Source organism: Pseudochaenichthys georgianus, unplaced genomic scaffold (assembly GCF_902827115.2).
Source record: "Pseudochaenichthys georgianus unplaced genomic scaffold, fPseGeo1.2 scaffold_449_arrow_ctg1, whole genome shotgun sequence".
In the NCBI taxonomy this organism is placed as follows: domain Eukaryota; kingdom Metazoa; phylum Chordata; class Actinopteri; order Perciformes; family Channichthyidae; genus Pseudochaenichthys; species Pseudochaenichthys georgianus.
In genome coordinates this window covers 91839-116393 of record NW_027263014.1, presented here as the reverse complement: position 1 = coordinate 116393, position 24555 = coordinate 91839, and the positions used below count along the sequence as shown (strand labels likewise).

At 44.2% G+C, this 24555-nt stretch overlaps 2 protein-coding genes across 2 annotated transcripts; both read right to left on the bottom strand.

The window, feature by feature from the left end:
- Positions 1 to 11121: 11121 nt before the first annotated feature.
- LOC117442641 (gamma-crystallin M3-like) lies at positions 11122 to 11883 on the bottom strand. The gene is made up of 3 exons (XM_034078602.2): positions 11842 to 11883; positions 11495 to 11737; positions 11122 to 11397 (listed from the first exon to the last, which is right to left on the bottom strand). Exons 1-3 carry the CDS (start codon positions 11872 to 11874, stop codon positions 11122 to 11124), a joined length of 552 nt encoding a protein of 183 aa, XP_033934493.1. The 5' UTR covers positions 11875 to 11883.
- Positions 11884 to 20498: 8615 nt separating this feature from the next.
- Positions 20499 to 21260, bottom strand: LOC117442643 (gamma-crystallin M2-like). Its single transcript, XM_034078604.2, has 3 exons — positions 21219 to 21260; positions 20872 to 21114; positions 20499 to 20774 (listed from the first exon to the last, which is right to left on the bottom strand). The coding sequence occupies exons 1-3, from the start codon at positions 21249 to 21251 to the stop codon at positions 20499 to 20501; spliced, it is 552 nt and encodes a 183-aa protein (XP_033934495.1). The 5' UTR covers positions 21252 to 21260.
- Positions 21261 to 24555: the final 3295 nt, after the last annotated feature.

Genomic DNA, 24555 nt, shown 5'->3' with positions numbered 1-24555 from the left:
TCTGTGCTCTCAGCCCTCCCTTCCTCTGACTCTTTCCAACTCCTGCCTCCAAACTCTGCTGCGGAAACTCTCCTCTCTACTCTCTCATCCTCTCTGGACTCTCTCTGTCCTCTCACATCTCGGCAGGCTCGTCAGTCCCCTCGTGCTCCCTGGCTAAATGACGCACTGCGTGCTAATAGAACCGTCCTTCGGGCAGCAGAGCGGAAATGGTGGAAATCCAAACACCGCGACGACCTCCTAACCTATCAGGTTCTCCTCTCCTCTTTCTCTGCTTCGATCTCTCAGGCAAAAAGCACTTTCTTTCAAGATAAGATCCAATCTTCCTATTCCAATCCTAAAAAACTATTTTCCATCTTCTCCACCCTCTTGGACCCCCCCAAAGCCCCTCCCCCCTCCTCCCTTCTGTCAAGCGACTTTGTTAACCACTTTGAAGAAAAGGTTGATGATATTCGCTCTTCTTTTTCTGACTCACCTTTACTCACCGATGGGTCACCAGACCCTCCTTCCACCTGCACACTAACCTCCTTTTCCCCTCTCTCGCCAAGTGAGGTTCTTACCCTCATTACCTCTGCCCGCCCTACCACCTGTCCTCTGGACCCTATCCCTTCAAACCTCCTTCAGACTATCGCTCCTGATATTCTACCTTTTCTCACCCATTTCATCAACACTTCTCTAACTTCTGGTCACTTTCCAAACAGTCTCAAGGAGGCAAGAGTAAACCCTCTCCTAAAGAAACCCACTCTCAACCCGTCTGATGTTATAAACTACAGGCCTGTCTCTCTCCTCCCGTTCCTGTCTAAAACACTTGAACGTGCTGTCTTTAAACAACTCTCCTGTTATCTCCATCAGAACAACCTTCTGGATCCGCACCAGTCTGGTTTCAAGGCAGGCCACTCCACAGAAACTGCTCTCATTGCTTTCACTGATGAACTGCACACTGCCAAAACAGCATCCCTCTCCTCTGTCATCATCCTGTTGGACCTGTCTGCTGCATTCGACACGGCGAACCATCAGATCCTCCTTCGCACTCTCCAAGAACTTGGAGTTTCAGGCTCTGCACTTTCCCTCCTCACCTCATACCTCAAAGACCGTACCTACAGGGTAACTTGGAGAGGGTCTGAGTCCGACCCTTGTCAATTAACTACAGGGGTCCCTCAGGGCTCTGTTCTTGGTCCCCTCCTCTTCTCCCTGTACACAAACTCGCTCGGATCTGTCATTAGCCCGCAACGGTTTTTCATACCACTGCTACGCTGACGACACCCAATTAATTCTGTCCTTTCCCCGCTCAGAGACCCAGGTCGTCGCACGCATCTCTGCTTGTTTAGCTGACATCTCTCAGTGGATGTCCGTTCATCATCTCAAGCTCAACCTTGACAAAACTGAACTGCTTTTCCTTCCGGGAAAAGATTGTCCCACTCTTCACCTGACTATCAACATCGGCACCTCTGTTGTTTCCCCGACTCAGACTGCAAGGAATCTGGGTGTGATCCTAGATAACAACCTGTCCTTCACTGCAAACATCGCTGCTACAACCCGTTACTGCAGATACACGCTCTACAACATCAGGAAGATACGTCCCCAGCTGACCCAGAAAGCGACCCAGCTTCTGGTCCAGGCTTTCGTCACCTCACGCCTAGACTACTGCAACTCCCTCCTGGCTGGTCAACCTGCATGTGCCATCCGACCTCTGCAGCTCATCCAGAATGCAGCGGCTCGTCTGGTCTTCAACCTTCCTAAATTTTCCCACACCACACCGCTCCTCCGCTCCATCCATTGGCTTCCGGTAACTGCTAGAATTCACTTCAAAACACTGGTACTTGCGTACCATGCTGCAAATGGATCTGGCCCTTCCTACATCCAGGACATGGTTAAACTGTACACCCCAGCGCGTGCTCTACGCTCCGCATCAGCCAAACGACTCGCTGCACCCTCGCTGCGAGGGGGACCCAAGTTCCCATCAGAAAAAACACGTGGGTTTGCTATCCTGGCTCCAAAATGGTGGAATGAGCTCCCCATTGACATCAGGACAGCAGATAGCTTACTCACCTTCCGGCGCAGACTGAAAACTCATCTCTTTCGACTCCACTTCGAGCGATAGAATTACTAACAAAGAACTGCTAACAGAGCACTTATATACTAATAAAGGACTGGCTTATCTATAGCCACTTGAGTAGCACTTGAAAACCTGATGTACTTATATGATTCTGTTTTCTTCAAGGTTGTGTCTTCCTGGTCGAATGCACTTACTGTAAGTCGCTTTGGATAAAAGCGTCAGCTAAATGCAATGTAATGTAATATAATCTCCAAGTAGCACTATTTCCTTGTAGTCTAGCTGCGATAAAAGATTTGATAGCGAAGACAAGGAGTCCTTGCCAGTTGAGGGGGGTCTGTAACGGCCCACCACCATGACCTGTTGACCCTTTGCCACTTCTATATTTAAGGCTAAAAATTCGAATTGCTTACTGATAGATTTGGAAACTAATGTGGTTACACTGAACTTATTCTTAACATAAATGGCAACGCCACCACCTTTATTAGGCCGGTCGGTACGATACACATTAAAACCATTTAAGGCAATGTCAGAGGCCAAAATAGATTTATTTAGCCATGTTTCTGATAAAACAATGACGTCAGCGTCAGTTGAGCTCGCCCAGATACGGACAAGATCTAGTTTACCTAACAGATTGCGCACATTCAAGTGGATGAAACCCAACCCAGACCGAGCTTTAAAATCAGCAGGAGTAGCGATCTGACTACTACTACTGGGCGGACCAGGGTTAGGTTGTACATTTCCTGACAGTAATAACAACAACAAAAACAGGCATATTGTCCTCTTAAACGACACGCATACAGATGTTGCGCTTCGTTTCAGACGCCAACCCGTGCAGGTCCGTGATCGGCACGGGGTGGGCCCCTGCTCAAAAGGAAAAAAAACCCGCAGGACTTGAAACGCCCCCTTGATAAATACATTTAATTATAATGAAACCAGCTGCAATGGATCATGGATCCACCAGGGGGAGCCGTGAAAAGCTGCCACACTGAAACTCATGTGAAATAAACAGCTGATCTACAGGTATCTGATATAGCGGATATTTGTTAAGATCCATATATGTCACGGATAGGATCATATTCTGTGCTAAGTAAGAGACATGTAATCATTTACTAAACATCACCATGTTTTTATTTAACAAAAATAATGTTTAATTCACGTTGGCGTAACTTACGCCGCGTAAGTACAAAACCATCGCTATGTTTTTAGATCAGGAAATGCATCCAGGGTCAAACAACGATGTTCGATCGTCATCCTCGCATTCATTTAATGTATCATATGTTCGCGAGTTGAAATGAATGCACTACATTTAATCCACGTGAGTTTACAACAACAACAATAATCGCTTTGTTTTTATATCACATCCGACCGGAGGAAAATGCAGCGGCTCTCACTACCGATCACCCTAATCCCACGGGCAAACAATAATATGTGTTAATAGTGTACTGTATTATTAGTGTCTAATATTACTGCTATAATAATCACACATTGAGTTGTTGAAATCAGACCGTCGTTTTTTTTAAACGCTCTGAATGAAACGGCAGCTCTCAGGTGATCAGCTGTGTGTTTACACAATAAAATATGCATAGTAATGTAATACCTTCCAACACACATTGTAAGAACAGTTCTGTTTCATATGAGTGTTGAGAGCTGTATCCACAAATCTACTAATTTTGCCCTCAGTGCACCAGATTGATGCATTTAACTTCAATTTAAATAAAAACATCTTCTGTTGTAACAACAATAACATTATAAATAGTAACATAGCATGGTATTGCACATTTACTGTAGCTTTGAGTGTTACCTGCCTGAGATTTTTTTATTACATGAATGAAGGTGACTGAGGCTTTTTAATATAGACTTTTCAGTGTCCCACATTTTGCACAGAACTGTCCCACATTAGGAAAACAGATTGTCTGAGACAACTTGGCACTAAGAGTACTAATATGTCTACCATTTCTTTTATGAGTTTAATATCTGCATGTTCTCTTTTGGTTTGATTAGGACACATCCTGGGGATTTCAGAATGTTACTGGATTTTGATTTATTGTATCGGCTTCATGTCGCAATATATTCCCGAAGTCTGAAATGCAAAAAAAAATCCACATTAGGGCAATTCACCCTACATTTAATCATTTTGTTTATTTTTAACGAAATAAATGTGGTTTAATCCATCATGAAATTAATGCAGGCTATTTACTTAGTACATATCTGACATAAACGATGAACACACTGTTCATACTGCTCACAGGCTGATATCTAGTGTATTCATACCCCTCACTGTTTATTCATCATTCAATTCATTATATATTTTATTCTGTAGATTGTGAACATTACTTTTCACTTTACTGCTTGTTGCACCTGGTTAGAAGCTAAACTGCATTTCGTTGTCTCAGTACCTGTAATCTGTGCAATAACAATAAAGTTGAATCTAATCTTGAGCAGGAACTAATGTAGGCTATTTACTTAGTACATATCTGACATTAACGATTAAACACGTTTGTGCATTCTTTATGAATGCAAACCGAGTCAACCAACCCCCCATGTGTCCTATGTATGTTGGGGACCCTTTGTTTAAAACTAATTGGCCATCGGAATGTGTGGAGTCACATTCCACAGCTCTCCCCCCTCCTGTGATCCCACGCACACAGAGAGAGAGAGAGAGAGAGAGGGAGATCGCTCTTCTGGAGTGAAGAGAGCGGAAATAATGATATTGCAAGTTAGAAACGTAAAATGCATTTTGACAGACACTTGGGGGAAATATGCTGCATTTTGAATGTCCGATAGTCCACCATTAACACCTTAGTCCGTCTCGTCTCATCAACGAAAACTAAATATACATGACATACTTTGTTTTAGTAGATTTCGCATGAGAGCAAAAGGAGAATATCCGTGTGTAAGAGTGAAAATGTATGTATGTAAAATGAGAATATATGTGTGTAAGAGTGAAAATATGCTGCATTTTGAATGTCCGATGGTCCACCATTTCCACCGGAAATATCAAACATTTAATAAAAGTGAAAAACAAGGAACAAGACTTAACGTATTCATCATAATTAATTATATTTATTTCGTTTGGATGTAGGATTTTTGACTTTGTTTAGAGCAGTGACTATATGAACATGTTGGAACCTAAATCACAAAAAAAAACGTAAAAACAGATTTTGAAAATGATTTTATTTTTCATAACGCAAACATACACAACGAAACCATTTTAAAGCTGGAAATATATACATGGGATGTGACTATGATAATGTGAAAGTTTGATTGAGGTAGCATGGGATTTCATTCTGATAAGGCAAAAGTGTTATCCATCCATCCATCTTCTCCCGCTTATCCGTGGTCGGGTCGCGGGGGTAGCAGTTCCAGCAGAGAGCCCCAAACTTTCTTTTCCCTGGCGACATCAACCAGCTCTGACTGGGGGATCCCAAGGCGCTCCCAGGCCAGCGAAGAGATATAATCCCTCCACCTGGTCCTAGGTCTACCCCTTGGTCTCTTCCCAGCTGGACGTGCCTGGAACACCTCCCTAGGGAGGCGCCCAGGTGGCATCCTAACTAGGTGCCCGAACCACCTCAACTGGCTTCTTTCGACGCGAAGGAGGAGCGGCTCAACTCCGAGTCCCTCCCTGATGACCGAACTTCTCACCTTATCTCTAAGGGAGACACCAGCCACCCGGCGGAGGAAACCCATCTCGGCCGCTTGTATCCGCGATCTCGTTCTTTCGGTCATGACCCATCCTTCATGACCATAGGTGAGGGTAGGAACGAAAATGGCCCGGTAGACAGAGAGCTTTGCCTTCCGGCTCAGCTCCCTTTTCGTCACAACGGTGCGGTAAAGCGACTGCAATACCGCTCCCGCTGCTCCGATTCTCCGGCCCATCTCACGCTCCATTGATCCCTCACTCGAGAACAAGACCCCGAGATACTTGAACTCCTTCACTTGGGGTAAGGACTCATTCCCTACTTGGAGTGGACAGTCCATCGGTTTCCTGCTGAGAACCATGGCCTCAGATTTGGAGGTGCTGATCCTCATCCCAGCCGCTTCACACTCGGTTGCGAACCGATCCAGTGAGTGCTGAAGGTCGCAGACCGATGAAGCCATCAGAACCACATCATCTGCAAAAAGCAGTGGTGCAATCCTTAGTCCACCGAACTGCAGACCCCCCCCCCCACGACTACGCCTCGAAATCCGATCCATGTATATTACAAACAGGATTGGTGACAAAGCGCAGCCCTGGCGGAGGCCAACCCTCACCGGAAATGGGTCCGACTTACTGCCGAGGACCCGGACACAGCTCTCGCTTTGGGAGTACAGAGATTGGATGGCCCTGAGTAGAGACCCCCTCACCCCATACTCCCGCAGCACCTCCCACAGTAACTCCCTGGGAACCCGGTCATACGCCTTCTCCAAGTCTACAAAACACATGTAGACCGGATAAGCGTACTCCCAGGCCCCCTCCAGGATCCTTGCGAGAGTAAAAAGCTGATCCGTCGTTCCACGACCAGGACGGAATCCGCATTGTTCCTCCTCAATCTGAGGTTCGACAATCGGCCTGACCCTCCTTTCGAGTACCTTGGAGTAAACTTTCCCGGGGAGGCTGAGTAGTGTGATGCCTCTGTAATTGGCACACACCCTCTGATCCCCCTTTTTGAAAAGGGGGACCACCACCCCGGTCTGCCACTCCTTCGGTACCGTTTCCGACTTCCACGCAACGTTGATGAGACGTGTCAACCATGACAGTCCCTCAACACCCAGAGCCTTCAGCATTTCCGGGCGGATCTCATCCACCCCCGGGGCTTTGCCACTGTGGAGTTGTTTGACGACCTCAGTGACCTCCCCCCGGGAGATTGGCGTTGATCCCCCGTCATACTCCAGCTCTGCCTCTAACATAGAGGGCGGAGTTGTCGGGTTCAGGAGTTCCTCAAAGTGTTCCTTCCAACGTCCCAACACTCCATCAGTTGAGGTCAACAACGTCCCATCCTTACTGTACACAGCTTGGATGGTTCCCTGCTTCCCCCTCCTGAGGTGTCGGACAGTTTTCCAGAACAACTTTGGTGCCGCCCGAAAGTCCTTCTCCATGTCTTCTCCGAACTTCTCCCACACCCGCTGCTTTGCCTCGGCCACGGATGAGGCTGCTGCCCTTCGGGCCTGTCGGTACCTTGCAACTGCTTCGGGAGTCCCCCGGGATAACAAATCCCTGAAGGCCTCCTTCTTCAGTCGGACGGCTTCCCTGACCACCGGTGTCCACCAGGAGGTTCGAGGGTTACCGCCCCTTGAGGCACCTAAGACCTTGAGACCACAGCTCCCCACCGCGGCTTCGGCAATAGAGGCTTTGAACACCGACCACTCTGGTTCAATGTCCCCAACCTCCACAGGAATGCCCGAAAAGCTCCGCCGGAGGTGTGAGTTGAAGGCCTCCTGAACTTGGGCCTCCTCCAGACGTTCCCAGTTCACCCGAACTACACGTTTGGGCTTACCAGGTCTATCCAGAGGCTTCCCCCGCCACTCGACCCAACTCACCACCAGATGGTGATCAGTTGACAACTCCGCCCCTCTCTTTACCCGAGTGTCCAAAACATACGGCCTCAGGTCCGATGATACGATAACGAAATCGATCATGGACCTTCTGCCTAGGGTGCTCTGGTACCACGTACACTTATGAGCATCCTTATGTTCGAACATGGTGTTTGTTATGGCCAATCCATGACTAGCACAGAAGTCCAGTAACAAACCACCACTCCGGTTCAGATCAGGGGGGCCGTTCCTCCCAATCACGCCCCTCCAAGTGTCTCCATCATTGCCCACATGTGCTAAAAGTGTTATTATAAATATAATACAAATATATATATATATACATATTATGTACAACAATCTTTTTTTTCTGTCTTTATCTGTGCCACGCTTCAAAGCGGTTTCTGTAAACTACGACACAGAGGGCAACATCACAGATTCCTCCTCCTCCATGTCAAAAAACAAGCTTAAAGCTTGACTCACGTTCAGAGTTCTCTTCATCATAGTTGAGTCTTCAAAACTCAAAATCTATCTAACTATATCTAAATTCTCAATGTTTGTCCGTCACTTTACTTCAATCGCAGTCTCCCGCAGCCTCTCTTCGTCTCCCGCCGCCTGTCTTCGTATATCTTCGTCTCTCTCCATTTCCCGCCGTCTCTCTTCGGTTCCCGCCGTCCCTCTTCGTCTCTTTTCGTCTCGTTTCGTATCACTCCGTTTAACTGATTACCTCACCCCCTCCCTGGTAAATACATCCTGTTGAGCAGAATCTACAGTTTCCAGTATTTTCCGTTTCGTAAAATGATAAAATACGGCAAAGATATTAAAATATGTGCTTCCATTATTCATACTTCTGAAATATATCTGTATTAACTTTATATCATCATATGTCCGTGTTTATTGGGTATTTTTGCATGAAACAAAGACTGGCATATAGTTTCAAGCCAGTACTTTCGACAGAAATACACATATACATCCTGTTGAGCAGGATCTACAGTTTCCAGTATTTTCCGTTTCGTAAAATGATAAAATACGGCGAAGATATTAAAATATGTGCTTCCATTATTCATACTTCTGAAATATATCTGTATTAACTTTATATCACCGTATCTCCGTGTTTACTGGGTCTTTTTGCATGAAACAAAGACTGGGATATAGTTTCAAGCCAGTACTTTCGAAAGAAACACACGGCAATGTTGTCCGGACTGTTGTTTTTATGCGGCACCGGCTTGAACAGGTCATGTGATCTGATCACGCCGGCGTGACGGTCGACTCCAAAGGGTTAATATTAAATACATATAAGTATTTTTACAACTTGTATTTAGAAATACTCTGTTGTAATTATTGATGCATACATGTGTTCATCCATTCATCATCTGCTATAATGGGGTTAATGTATGATATTACTTAATAATACAATACATTATAATATATGATATGATAATTACATTTTAGTTTTATTCATTTCTTATTTCATAGTTTCTCATTATTATTATTTTTATCGCTCATCTTATTTTTGATTTTATTAATCTGTGTGAAACTGTGCTGTCCTGTTTTTCACTCTCACCCTGTTGCTGTTTGAACTACTGAATTTCCCCACGGGGTTAATAAAGGTCCATCTTATCTTATCTTAATGTATAAGTTGATTTACTTCAATCTACTGTACAATATTACAAGAAATATACTGCATAAAGCAAACTATATACTTTATTTGATCTAAAATATTGATGTTTCTCCAACACCCATTGTGTATTTTGTGAATGAAGCGCCATCTCATGGTTAAATCCTGTAATTGAACAAATAGGGAAATTGGGCAACGCCCTCTAGCAATTTGGCAACACCCCCAGCCACTGGCATCCGCTGGGCTTTTGACTGGGACACACCCATTTGAGTCTGATCTGGAGTGCTACATCTGTACATTGTCATCTAATTTAGAAACACCGGAAAAGTCTGCGAGAGTGTGATTAAAGCTTAAGAAGCAGTCCTGAAGAACCATCATCGCAGGAAAACAAAAAAGACAAACATATTTTGTCGAGCAGATTGTCTGTGACAAGGCAACCGGTAATTGTTTGAGCAACACATCCGAACCTTTGCAGGGGATGCCCACTGCGGGTGGCAGAACAGACCTGAATCCAGTAGACTTCTCAGAATGACTAGAGATCTTCTCATAGTCCAAAACAGTTAACAGGAACAGCAGAATCCCGATATGGGCCATTTCCCCAGACCAGCACACAGTATCCGCGATGTTCCTGGAGCAAAATCAGCACAGCAGCAAAGGACAGGCGAAAACAGCAGTCTAGTACTGTCAGGGTTGGAGAAAATAGGACCCAAATGCAGGAAAAGGCATGTAACAAAAAGCTAGCTTTAATAAAAAGCCGATGATACAGACAAACAGGTAACAACTAAAACAGCAAATCGAGGAGCACGAGGAACAGGAACAAACTTACAACGGGTACCGGCAGGTAACGTGGATGAGAAAGACGACGACCGAACAGGGAGCAAAAGGGAAGACAAGACTAAATACACAGAAGGGTAATCACAGTAAAAGACACAGCTTGGCAGGGGAGGCAGAAACACAAGGAGGGGGGGGGGGGGCGCAACAGGTGAACACAATGAGACAATTATACACAGGAGGGCAAATACACGGAAGGAAAACCATGACACGGGGAGAACAGAATTTGGTAACACTTTACAATAAGACTACCCTTATAAAGGTTTTACGAATAGTTTGTAATTAATTTATTATTAGGTTGTGAATACTTTATAAATCATTAATAAGCTTTTATAAGACATGAGATAAACAGGGCAACTGTGACCGGTTGCTTGCCAAATAGTGAGCCAACATTTATCTGTACTGCTAAGTCTTATATTGGCTACCTAGCTAACTTCGTCTCCTTCATCAGCCAGCATCCTTGGTATCTGTTGTTCACTGAGTTGATTCTCGCTAAGTAGCCAATATAAGACTTAGTCATCTTGCCAAATAATGACGCTGTGTTGATGTATGAAAACTATGTTAGAACTGGTTTATAAATGGTTCTTAATGATTAATAAAGTGTTTACAACCTATTTCATAACCTAATTATAAACTCTTAATGAATCCTTTATAAGGGTTAGTCTTATTGTAAAGTGGTACCCAGAATTTCAAAATATAACCGTAAAATTGCAACACAAATCCAAAACCATGACAAGTTTACTAAATACAAAGTTTACTGAATAAAAATAATACCTTAGCTTAAAAATGTAATAATCTCATTTTTATTTAATTACCCAAAGTGTTGTCACGTCATCAACCCAGTGTATTTATCCATCATCCAATATCAATTGTGGCATTCTATGTTTTTTGTTGTTGTCAACCTTGCAACACATTTCTCATCAGATATAAAACATGTTAGTATCAACATTTGCATTGCTAATAGTTGCCTACTGTCAAATAAATCTTATATAATTAATTTCAATTAATAATGTGTGATTTTAACAGATGGACAATAAGCATGAGAAAAGTCACATTCAAGGTTAATTTTTTATTTTGCATTTTATAAATTCAGGAAACATTCAGTGAACATTTAGCAGGAATCGGTGATACGCCTCATGCTCATGAACCTCTGGCCGCTCATGCCCATGTCCCTGAAGTTCCTGTACTCTCCGGGCCTCATGTACATCATCTTGCCTCTGAACTGGGGCTGCTCGTACATCAGCCAGTGACCGTCCATCACGTTGCAGGACTGGCACTCGTTCATGCGGTAACGGTCCATGACGTTGTCACAGTCCTCCATCATCTCGTGACTCTGACCACCGAAGTTCTCCTTCTCATAGATCTTCATCCTGAACTGGCCTCTGTGCTGCTTTGGGGAGAAGAATTATGAATTAATGATTTAATGTAAAGAGTTGTCGGGTGGTCACCCATAGTAGAATCGTCGGTTACAGTTGTATACCCACCATGGGGATCATACGGCAAGACTTGATGCAGTCCCTCATTCCCATCATGCTCATGCAGTCGGAGTACTCGCCCCTCTTCATGAAGTACTGGTTTCCCATGTAGTTGGAACGATCGTAGACCATGAAGCAGCCGCTCTCCACCCTGCAGGACTGGCTCCTGCTCAGGGAGGAGGACATGTCAGAGCAGTCATTTGTGCACTCATAAGAACGACCCTGGAAGTTCTTCTCCTCGTAGAAGGTGATCTGAAAGAAGGGAATTTTAATGGTTAGAAATAGATTAGCTTGGAATAAACTGTGATATTGCAAACAGTAATTCCTGATTATTACATAAAGACTTCTGAAAGTACCTTGCCCCTCATGTTCATGCCGGTGTTGCTCATGTTGGCTGGAGATGTGCTGTTGCTTTGAACTGATATCCTACCTGGTCAACCCTTGTCTTTTATACCTGACTAATGTAAATAATGAGTGACCCCTCCCCCTCAGAGAACCCCACATTCAGCAACTTACCATTGAAGCCAACAGAATGCAGAGAATTAGTTCATTTTTCAGGGACCTGGTATTTTGTAGTAGAGGACAACTGATGCTTCACAATGATCTGACAAAAAGACTAGCATGTTCTTTGCCCTTTTCCCAAGTATGACACACTGCTTTGTACAAACTGATTGTTCATTCACATTTACATTATTGTTCTCCTGACAGTTAACAACGCAAAGGCTCCCTCAACTAAAAGCAATGATTCTTCCATTGGATTTCAGTCTATTGCAGAGAGAAGCTGAAAAACACACACTTATGATACTTACATGTTTGTTCAGAAGGATAACCTCCACATATTAACACTACATTAGTGATTGTCAACCATTTGTTGGAGATACATGTTCAAACTGGAGCCACAAACCACCAGGAGACAAGAGTTGCAATTTCTTTGCTTTATTTATTGGGGTATTCAGTTGTTGAGATGGTAGCTATTGACAATGAGGACAAGAGGGCATGCATGGTCAATTGGCTGTAATGGAATATCTCTGAGATGGTAAAACTGCTCTTGTAACTGTTGTACAGGGTATGTGTGCTCTGAAAGGCCGAGATGTTCAGCAGTGAATGCTCCGTTGAAGACATGCCCTTCAGTTCGCTGGTCAATAGGGGAAATTCCAAAGGAAACAGTTGCTCCACTTATGCGGCTTTCACACCAGCGCTTTTCCCTTTCTAGCTCCGAGCTAGAGCTTTTCTGGTTCAGCTCCGGTTTCCCTTTTTTGCTCCCGCTCTGTTCACACCGCCCAGAGCCCGACTGGTGCTGCTGCGTCATGACGTCACCGTTTACATAGCTGATTTGCTCCCCAACGGCGTTACGGCGCTCACAACAACAACAACTGCGCCGGGTCGATGATCGTGTTTCTTTTAATCACACGAAGCCAGATTAAATAAAAATAACGACTTCTCCAACCTTATACTTTTCTCCAGAGTGCCGTAGTTCATTGTTTATTAATGTGTTTCTGCAGCATTTACCGACCGCTGCAGTGCTGCTCTTCCACAGAGTTTATTCTCCCGTTAGCTCCCGGTTAGCTCACACTGCAGCGGCCGCTCTAAAGTATCACTGTCCGACTCACACAAGCAGCTGATACATATCCCCAGTTCCCTTTAGCCTAAGTGAATGTGTGTCAGTTTGAATTGATGCTGTTTGGCATCACAACGCTGTTATGAAAGTTTCTCTGGTATAAAATGGGTGATGTTAGCATAGCAACCAAAGCTAAACTGACTACTTGCTATTGCTATCCTATTGTGGCATAAACCGTTTCCTACAGGCACATTTTACCGGCGTATTTTTATTATGATTCTACTTGTGATAGTCGGACACGACAACCTGTGCAGCCCATGTATTGATTCCATCCAATAGCTGCTATAATACAAAACAAAACGTCTGCCTGCTCTCCACAATGATCAATAACAGCGAACGGATGGTCAAAGTAAGGTACAAATAAACAGAATCACACGAAGCCTGGTTAGTGTTGCCTGACTTTATAAAGTGTGTTTATAGGCACTACTGCTTATAGGCAGGCATGACAGTCGACCCGTGTTCAGGGGAGGTGGGTTTAGTTTCCTGCACGCCTCGACGTAAGAGAGACGTAAGCGACGCCACCTCTTAGCTCCGAAGCTCTTGCCTCTAGCTCGAAGTGAACCGGATTCCGGAGATAAGAGGCCGCGGCTTTTAAGGCTCCAGCTCCGAGCCGGAGCTGAAAACGCGTTGGTGCTATATCCTGCCGCACTGTGCGTAGTGAGATTGTTTCTGGCTGTGTTGAGAGACCCAAACACTGGACAGCAAAGGGGAGCAGGATGGATCGATCAGCACCATCATCAAGGACTGCATGAGTTGTGAGAGTCCTGTCCCCGTTGTGGAGAAGTACATTGACACTTACAAGTACATGTCACTGTAAATGTCTCCGTTGTGGGACGAATAAATGATTAATTTAATCATCTACACATGTAATCTCACTTTTACACACCAAAATAACGTTAACACAGAGTAAACGTTTGCTAATGGAGTCTATTTTGTCCCAAGAAAAAGTTCATGACTATCGATAAAAAATATATATCAATAAACCTATTGTTAATTTTCGCGGTATTCCCCACACATTGCCAGTACACTATTACTGTAATATTTACACTTACCCATGTCCAAATGGGTCCTTGTTGTTGTCTTTGTGTTCTTCTTCTTCTTCAGAAGAGTCGAAGACTTCAGGTTCTGAGGCTCTATCTTCACTGCTGCTAGCGAAAAACATCTCTAGCGAAGTCGGCAACTGTTTTTTTTACTTGGTGGGTAGGTCCTTAGTGATTTCTCTATGTCCATTGGTCATTTCAGACCATGATGGCTGCCGGCCGAGATTTCCTTGACGGACACACAAATCCACCAATCCCACACAGTGTAAAGTCAAGCTGCTTTGAGCGGCCATATTGGCTGCTGTGCCCTGGTTACAGTCTCACAGGAGATACCGCTGGAAAGCTACCCTTCCAGCGATTCCGCGGATAACTGAATCATGTTTCGACTCCTTATAATCGAAAATATATAATTAATTACGTAAAATGATGCGCACCTGGACGCGCCGGCGCGTCCACCGACTCCAGAGGGTTAATCCATAGGTTAATCCAATGTGTCTGTGTCACTTTGAAATGATTTCTGATAATCCATAAGCAATAAACCTACTTTTCCATTTTCAGATTTCAGAGCGTGAGACAGCTTTCACTCTGGGCAAAACTGAATACGCAAAGCTCCCACTTCTTTTTGGTAACGTTGATGTGTATGTGGAAATCCCCCTTCGATTCTATTGGCTCTAACTGTTAAAAAGAGATGTCAATCACCAAAATCGACCAATGGGTTCCAGAGAAACGGTAAAAACACCCATTTCCACCCAAATCACCCCAGAGGTGGAGTTTTTTTTGCTAAACCTCTCTAAAAAGGTCAAATGTAACTTGTTTTGCATCAATCTTGATACAGGGTACTTATTATAGGTTGTACTTTGGATTCCTAAAGCTTGTATTACCATCCCATCATTCAAGGGTGGTTTTCACTATAAGTAAAATATAATTCTTGGACGGACAATATAATTTACAGTTTTTTACTACGTTCGATCAGAATTTTCTTTAAAATAAAAAACATTTATATTGATTCTGACTTTTCTACATCCAACTCACAGGTTTATCATTACTTTGAGAAAAAAGATTATTAATTTCCCCCTTTTTAGAAGTGTAGTTATGGTCATTTGTTCTGGAAATGTCATTTTCGAGCCTGAGACCTGAAAAACAGGGATGGGGTTCAACAGGTTAAGCTTCATAATGGGCCAATCAGATTTTCTTTCAATATGATGTACAGGTGTTCACTCGAGAGTTGAAACCCTTAAATACTGAAGCCATACCTTGAGAAATAAAGAAGTCAATTGCATTTATTACACCTGAAAGTAGTGTTGTTGGCACTAATATGTGTTTGTGCTGAAGGGACAACAGTGATTGATTGATTGATTGATTGATTGATTGATTGATTGATTGATTGATTGATTGATTGATTGATTATGTAATAGTCAGAATCAGAATCGGTTTTTATTACAAATTAGGTTTACACATACGAGGAATTTGCTTTGGTATATGTGGTGCATACAAAGACAAAAAAAAAAGAATACGTAGCAAAATACAAATAGGACTGTTATGGGTCCGAGATGGGTTTTCTCTGCAGGGTGGCTGGCATCTCCCTTAGGAATAAGGTGAGAAGTTCAGTCATCCGGGAGGAACTCAGAGTTGAACCGCTCCTCCTTCACGTCAAAGGGAGCCAGTTGAGGTGGTTCGGGCACCTAGTAAGGATGCCACCTGGGCTTCTCCCTAGGGAGGTGTTCCAGGCACGTCCAGCTGGGAAGAGACCAAGGGGTAGACCTAGGACCAGGGGGAGGGATTATATCTCTTCGCTGGCTGGGAGTGCCTTGGGATCCCCCAGTCAGAGCTGGTTGATGTGGCCAGGAAAAGGAAAGTTTGGGGCTCTCTGCTGGAACTGCTACCCCCGCGACCCGACCACGGATAAGCGGGAGAAGATGGATGGATGGATGGACTGTTACAGCTATTTAAAGAGCTGTGCTGATTTAAAAGAAGTAATGTGGAGAAGAAATGTGCAACATTTTAAAAATAACAAGATGTTGTTCGCATTATGTTATGTGCATTAATGTCATGCATAATGTTTTTTCCGGGGTGGATAAAAGTCAGTTTCAGTGGGGGTCCTGGGCCTTGTTGATGAGGCCAGTAGCAGAGGGGAAGAAACTGTTCAGGTAGGGAGACTGTTTTCATCCTGATGGAGTTCAGCCTCCTGCCAGAGTGGAGTAGGGTAAACAGTTTGTGTCCAGTTCAGTCTAATACTCTCAGGGTTAGGGAAAATAGGACCCAAATGCTGTAAAACACAAAAGGCATGTAACAAGAAGTGAGCTTTAATAAAAAGCCGATGATAAAGAAAAACAACTAAAACTGCAAATCGTCGAGCAAGAGGAACAGGAACAAACTTACAACAAGTACCGGCAGGTAACGTGGATGAGAAAGATAACGACCGAACAGGGAGCAAAAGGGAAGACGAGACTAAATACACAGAAGGTCAATCACAGGACAAGACAAAGCTGGGCAGGGGAGGCAGAAACACAACAGGTGAACACAATGAGACAATCAGACACAGGAGGAAAGACCGGACACAGGGAGAACAGAATTTCAAAATAAAACCGGAAAATTGCAACATAAATCCAAAACCATGACAAGTTTACTAAATACAAATAAATAATACCTTGGTTTAAAAACGTAATTGTCCATCCATTAGGGGTGTAACGGTTCACAAACATTTCGGTTCGGTACGTACCTCGGTTTTTTGGTCACGGTTCGGTTCGGTACGTTTTCGGTACAGCAGAATTTGTTTTCACAAAACAAAACATAATAATAATTTTTTATTATTATTAAACTGTGAATAATGTATTCACTCAAATAAATATAATAAAATAAACATTAAGGTGCAGCATTTCGATGAATTGAAATAATCTGTATTTGAACTTTACTGTACTAGTACTCACAAAACATAAACTATTAGTTTTGGGTTTTTAATTATTATTAAACTGTGAATATTCACTCAAATAAATACAAAATATAATAAAATGAACATTAAGGTGCAGCATTTCGATGAACTGAAATGATCTGTATTTGAACTGTACTGTACTAGCACCTAAGCAGCCAGTTTGACATTAGGACTTGCTTGTATTTTCATGTTTTTTTAAAGAAAAATGAACTTGTCCACATTGCTTGCCGAAAGGGCAGATCTGCTGGCACTAACAATGTCTCCTGCTGTGGAGAAAACCCTCTCGCTAGGGACAGAAGTAGCAGATACAGCCAGGTAGCGCTTTGCTAACATGGCAACATAGGGATATTTGGCGTTTGTAATAGCTTTGGCTCGGTCTGAACTTTTTGCGAGTGGTGGAGGCTTAAATGCTAGTGGGAGTTGGGTTTGCACTTCAGTCTTTTTTCTTTTGGTACCGGTGATATTCACGTTCGGGTGATGCCTTTTCAAGAGTGTGCAAGTTTGATGTATTGCCAGCCGCGTAACCAATTTTAGTTGAACAATGCCGACAAACAGCTTTGGTTCGGTCCACCTGTCTTTGTACGTCATCCTTGTACGTAACTGCGAAACCAAAATGTTCCCAAACCGGAGACTTCAATGATGCTGGAGGATTTTCGAGCTCAACTTTATCTGCGTTCGCCATTAATTTTCGACAGTTCCTCAAATTACTGACTACATTTGAACGCATCCCTCTGACCAGCTCTCATAGTATGCCTCTCATCCAATGAAATGACCTGCTCGCTCTATGACGCGTTGAACCCAATCTGAGCAAATTACTCTAAGCACCTGTACCGAACCGAAGGGCCCGTACCGAAATTATTCGGTACGGGTACGTGTACCGTTACACCCCTACCATCCATCCATCTTCTCCCGCTTATCCGTGGTCGGGTCTCGGAGGTAGCAGTTCCAGCAGAGAGCTCCAAACTTTCCTTTCCCTGGCCACATCAACCAGCTCTGACTGGGAGATTCCAAGGCGCTCCCAGGCCAGCGAAGAGATATAATCCCTCCAACTGGTCCTAGGTCTACCCCTCAGTCTCCTGGACGTGCCTGGAACACCTCCCTAGGGAGGCGCCCAGGTGGCATCCTTACCAGGTGACCAAACCACCTCAACTGGCTCCTTTCAACGCGAAGGAGGAGCAGTTCAACTCTGAGTCCCTCCCGGATGACTGAACTTCTCATCTTATCCCTAAGGGAGACGACAGCCACCCTGCGGAGAAAACCCAACTCGGCCGCTTGTATCTGCGATATCGTTCTTTCGGTCATGACCCATCCTTCATGACCATAGGTGAGAGTAGGAACGAAAATGGCCCGGTAGACAGAGAGCTTTGCCTTCTGGCTCAGATCTCTTTTCGTCACAACGGTGTGGTAAAACGACTGCAGTACAGCTCCCGCTGCTCCGATTCTCCGGCCCATCTCACGCTCCATTGGTCCCTCACTTGAGAACAAGACCCAGAGATACTTGAACTCCTTCACTTGGGGTAAGGACTCATTCCCTACTTGGAGTGGACAGTCCATCGGTTTCCTGCTGTAACCCATGGCCTCAGATTTGGAGGTGCTGATCCTCATCCCAGCTGCTTCACACTCGGTAGCGAACCGATTCAGTGAGTGCTGAAGGTCGCAGACCAATGAAGCCATCAGAACCACATCATCTGCAAAAAACAGTAGTGTAATCCTTAGCCCACCAAACTGCAGACCCCCTCCCCCACGACTACACCTCAACATCCTAACCCTAACCCTAAACATGAATATTACAAACAGGATTGGTGACAAAGCGCAGCCCTGGCAAAATACCAACCCTCACCGGAAATGGGTCCGACTTACTGCCGAGGACCCGGACACAGCTCTCGCTTTGGGAGTACAGAGATTGGATGGCCCTGAGTAGAGACCCACTCACCCCATACTCCTGCAGCACCTCCCACAGTATCTCCCTGGGAACCTGGTCATATGCCTTCTCCAAATGTACAAAACAGATTTAGCCCGGATAAGCGTACTCCCAGGCCCCCTCCAGGATCCTTGCGAGAGTAAAATGCTGATCCGTCGTTCCACGACCAGGACGGAATCCGCATTGTTCCTCCTCAATCTGCGGTTCGACAATCGGCCTGACCCTCCTTTCGAGTACCTTAGAGTAAACTTTCCCGGGAAGGCTGAGTAGTGTGATGCCTCTGTCATTGGCACACACCCTCAGATCCACCTTTTTGAAAAGGGGAACCACCACCCGGTCTGCCACTCCTTCGGTACTGTTTCCGACTTCCACACAATGTTGATGAGACGTGTCAAACATTACAGACCCTCAACACCCAGAGCCTTCAGCATTTCTGGGCGGATCTCATCCACCCCCGGGGCTTTGCCACTGTGGAGTTATTTGACTACCTCAGTGACCTCCCCCCGGGAGATTGGTGTTGATCCTCCAGCTCTGCCTCTGCCATAGAGGGCAGAGTTGTCGGGTTCAGGAGTTCCTCAAAGTGTTCCTTCCAACACCCTAACACCCTATCAGTTGAGGTCAACAGCGTCCCATCCTTACTGTACACAGCTTGGATGGTTCCCTGCTTCCCCCTCCTGAGGTGTCGGACAGTTTTCCAGAACAACTTTGGTGCCGCCCGAAAGTCCTTCTTCGAACTTCTCCCACACCCACTGCTTTGCCTCGGCCACGGCTGAGGTTCAGATCAGGGGGGCCGTTCCTCCCAATCACGCCCCTCCAAGTGTCTCTATCATTGCCCACATGTGTGTTGAAGTCTCCCAGCAAGACTAAGGAGTCCCCTTCAGGAGCCCCATACAGGACTCTTTTCAGGGTCTCCAAGAAGGCCGAATATTCTGAACTGCTGTTTGGTGCATAAGCACACACAACAGTCAGAGTTTTCCCCCCATAACCCGCAGGCGTAGGGAGGCGACCCTCTCATCCACTGGGGTAAACTCCAACAACGAAGCACCCAACCGGGGACTTGTGAGTATCCCCTTACCCGCCCTACCAGGAACACAAGGTTACAGACAACACAGCCCCCAGGTTCATCTGATCACAACAACCTCTCCACCACGATAAGGTGCTGGTTCTTCAGAGAGGAAAAGGTAATTGTCTCTTTATTTAATTACCTAAAGTTTTATCACATATCATCAACCCAGTGTATTAATCCGTCATCCAATATCAATTGTAATACATTCTCTGTTTGTTTTTGTTGTCAATCTTGCAACACATTTCTCATCAGATATAAAACATGTTAGGATCAACATTTTCATTGCTAATAGTTGCCTATTGTCAAATAAATATTATATAATTAATTTCAATGAATAATGTGTGATTTTAACAGTTGGACAATAAGCATGACAAAAGTCACATTCAAGGTTAATTTTTTATTTGGCATTTTATAAATTCAGGAAACATTCAGTGAACATTTAGCAGGAATCAGTGATACGCCTCATGCTCATGAACCTCTGCCCACTCATGCCCATGTCTCTGAAGTTCCTGTACTCTCCAGGCCTCATGTACATCATCTTGCCTCTGAACTGGGGCTGCTCGTACATCAGCCAGTGACCGTCCATCACGTTGCAGGACTGGCACTCGTTCATGCGGTAACGGTCCATGACGTTGTCACAGTCCTCCATCATCTCGTGACTCTGACCACCGAAGTTCTCCTTCTCATAGATCTTCATCCTGAACTGGCCTCTGTGCTGCTTTGGGGAGAAGAATGATAAATTAATGATTTAATGTAAAGAGTTGTGGGGTGGTCACCCATAGTAGAATCGTCGGTTACAGTTGTATACCCACCATGGGGATCATACGGCAAGACTTGATGCAGTCCCTCATTCCCATCATGCTCATGCAGTCGGAGTACTCGCCCCTCTTCATGAAGTACTGGTTTCCCATGTAGTTGGAACGATCGTAGACCATGAAGCAGCCGCTCTCCACCCTGCAGGACTGGCTCCTGCTCAGGGAGGAGGACATGTCAGAGCAGTCATTCATGCACTCATAAGAACGACCCTGGAAGTTCTTCTCCTCGTAGAAGGTGATCTGAAAGAAGGGAATTGTAATGGTTAGAAATAGATTAGCTAGGAATAAACTGTGATATTGCAAACAGTAATTCCTGATTATTACATAAAGACTTCTGAAAGTACCTTGCCCCTCATGTTCATGCCGGTGTTGCTCATGTTGGCTGTAGATGTGCTGTTGCTGTGAACTGATATCCTACCTGGTCAACCCTTGTCTTTTATACCTGACTAACGTAACTAATTAGTCACCCCTCCCCCTCAGAGAACCCCACATTCAGCAACTTACCATTGAAGCCAACAGAATGCAGAGAATTAGTTCATTTTTCAGGGACCTTGTATTTTGTAGTAGAGGACAACTGATGCTTCACAATGATCTGACAAAAAGACTAGCATGTTCTTTGCCCTTTTCCCAAGTATGACACACTACTTTGTACAAACTGATTGTTCATTCACATATACATTATTGTTCTCCTGACAGTTAACAACGCAAAGGCTCCCTCAACTAAAAGCAATGATTCTTCCATTGGATTTCAGTTTATTGCAGAGAGAAGCTGGAAAACACACACTTATGATACTTACATGTTTGGTTCAGAAGGATAACCTCCACATATTAATACTACATTAGTGATTGTCGACCATTTGTTGGAGATACATGTTCAAACTGGAGCCACAAACCACCAGGAGACAAGAGTTGCAATTTCTTTGCTTTATTTATTGGGGTATTCAGTTGTTGAGATGGTAGCTATTGCCAATGAGGACAAGAGGGCATGCATGGTCAATTGGCTGTAATGGAATATCTCTGAGATGGTGAAACTGCTCTTGTAACTGTTGTACAGGGTATGTGTGCTCTGAAAGACCGAGATGTTCAGCAGTGAATGCTCCGTTGAAGACATGCCTTTCAGTTCGCTGGTCAATAGGGGAAATTCCAAAGGAAACAGTTGCTCCAATTACTTGCACTATATCCTGCCGCACTGTGCGTAGTGAGATTGTTTCAGGCTGTGTTGAGAGACCCAAACACTGGACAGCAAAGGAGAGTAGGATGGATCGATCAGGTTTGTCCATGTAGAGAACCTCTGAGGAGGGGGATGTGTACATCACTGTAGATTATTTGTTTGAATTAAAGTCATGAAAAATAGTCAAGTGAATGTTCTTGCATACATTACATGGCCTTCTTTAAGGTGCATTTGTCCATTTTATGGATTATTCCGCATTTAATGCATCCGTCTTTCTCTCTGATCGATTTGTAATGTTTATTTTGGTGAGTCCTTTGAATTATGTGCATGAACCAAGGAAACGATATAACTATATTAGAGCCTGTATACGTAAAATTGATGCTGACTTGCTGAAGTGTGTCCTCTTACTACTTGAACTATGATATACTTGGGATTCTGCCTTCTGCCGTGGAAAACCATAGTAATCAGGGGGCCGTCTATCTCTTTTGGGTCTAGCCCCTAGGTCTTGATGGCTAATTGGCTTTGTCAGGGCTTTGGCTAATGCTTCCAGGGATACTGATGGCAGAATTTGGTGCTTTGGATGAGAGGTGGGCAATAAGGGTTCAGGTGAAAGGCTCTGGGACACCTTCGGATCCATCCATGTTCCCAGTAGAAAGGGCCTGACCTCCATTGTTGGGTTCATCCATTGTCTGCATGCCATCAGTCTCTGAATCAGTCATTTGTTCACTGTGTGGAGTGTGGCTCAGTCTCTGGCTCGAAGGACCATTTACTGCAGAGGTGACAATGTACTATATTAACATATGACAAATACTATATGCTTTATTTAAAGTAGAGAGCTGTGCTGATTTAAAAGAGGTAATGTGGAGAAGAAATGTGCAAAATTAAATAACAAGATGTTGTTCACATTATGTTATGTGCATTAATGTAATACATAATGTTTTTTCTGGGATGGATCCAAGTCAGTTTCAGTGGGGGTCCTGGGCCTTGTTGATGAGGCCAGTAGCAGAGGGGAAGAAACTGTTCAGGTGGAGAGAGGTTTTGGTCCTGATGGAGCGCAGCCTCCTGCCTGAGTGGAGCGGGGTCAACAGTTTGTGTCCAGTTCATTTCATTTAATTTCAAACCTTTATTTATACAGATAAATCCCATTGAGATAGCCAATGCTCATGCTAGTGCTAATGGGGATCCTAATAAAGACATAAAGACATTGAGATCAATGATCTCTTTTTCAAGGGAGACCTGCTCAAGTAGTTCCACATGAAACATAAAAACATAAACAGAACAACAAAAGGACATCATCCAGCATCATTTACATAATTATCCACATAAACAGGTACCAATAGCTTCCGATTGAGTAGCATCCAACCGAGCTTTAAAAACATTTAGTGGCACCAGATTGTTCAGTTTCCATTTAATTTGCAGACTATTCCAAGACAGAGGAGCTGCGCATCTAAATGCTGTCTTCCCTAAGACAGTCCTCGCAGTTGGCACATTTAATAAAACCACAGCATTCGATCTCAGGCAGTAGCCACTTACAATTCTCCGTGAGATCAGGGAGCAGATATAAGATGGAAGTTTCCCTAGCATGGCTTTGTATATAAAAATGTACCAGTGACTGAGCCTCCGTACAGTTAGTGAAAGCAAACCAGCCTTTGCATACAGGGTACAGTGATGGGTTAATGCTTTACAGTTTGTCACAAATCTTAGTGCACTGTGATACGCAGCATCTAACTTGACCAGGCAATTGGCAGGTGCATTCATATACATCAAATCCCCATAGTCCAGCACAGGTAAAAAGGTCACAGTAAGCCTTTTCCTGGCCTCAAGCGAGAAACAGGACTTGTTCCTGTAGAAGAAACCTAGCCTAACCCTCAGCTTTTTAAGCAGGTTATTGACAAGTTTAAAAGAGAGACAATCATCATGCCAGATACCAAGGTATTTGTAACAGGCAACAACTTAAAGTTTTGTTCCTTGCGTAGTTACAATATCTAAAACAGGCTCTGGTGTCTTTTTAGCTTTAGAAAAGAGCATTACCTTGGTTTTGTCAACATTTAAAAGAAGCTTTAGTTCAGAGAGCTGAGTCTGAATAGTGTTAAAAACAGCCTGTAATTTAACACCAGCCTCCTGAATGGAGGGACCTGCACAGTACATCACGGTATCATCCGCATACAAATGTAAAGTAGCTTCATCCACATTTTCACCTAAACTGTTAATATATATGGAGAATAAAAGTGGTCCTAAAACAGAACCTTGAGGAACACCATTATCAATGTTTCACCACTCGGAAGACAGCCCATCAAAGTGAACACATTGGGACCTTTCAGAGAGGTAGTTTACAAACCGCCCCACTGCATGGCTGGACATGCCTATACTGGCTAGCCTCTGCTTTAAAATGTGATGATCAACGGTGTCAACCGCTTTTGAAAGGTCAATAAATAGAGCTGCACAACTCTGCTTATTATCTAAAATACTCTCCACATCATTCACCACTTTCATTGTGGCAGTGATGGTGC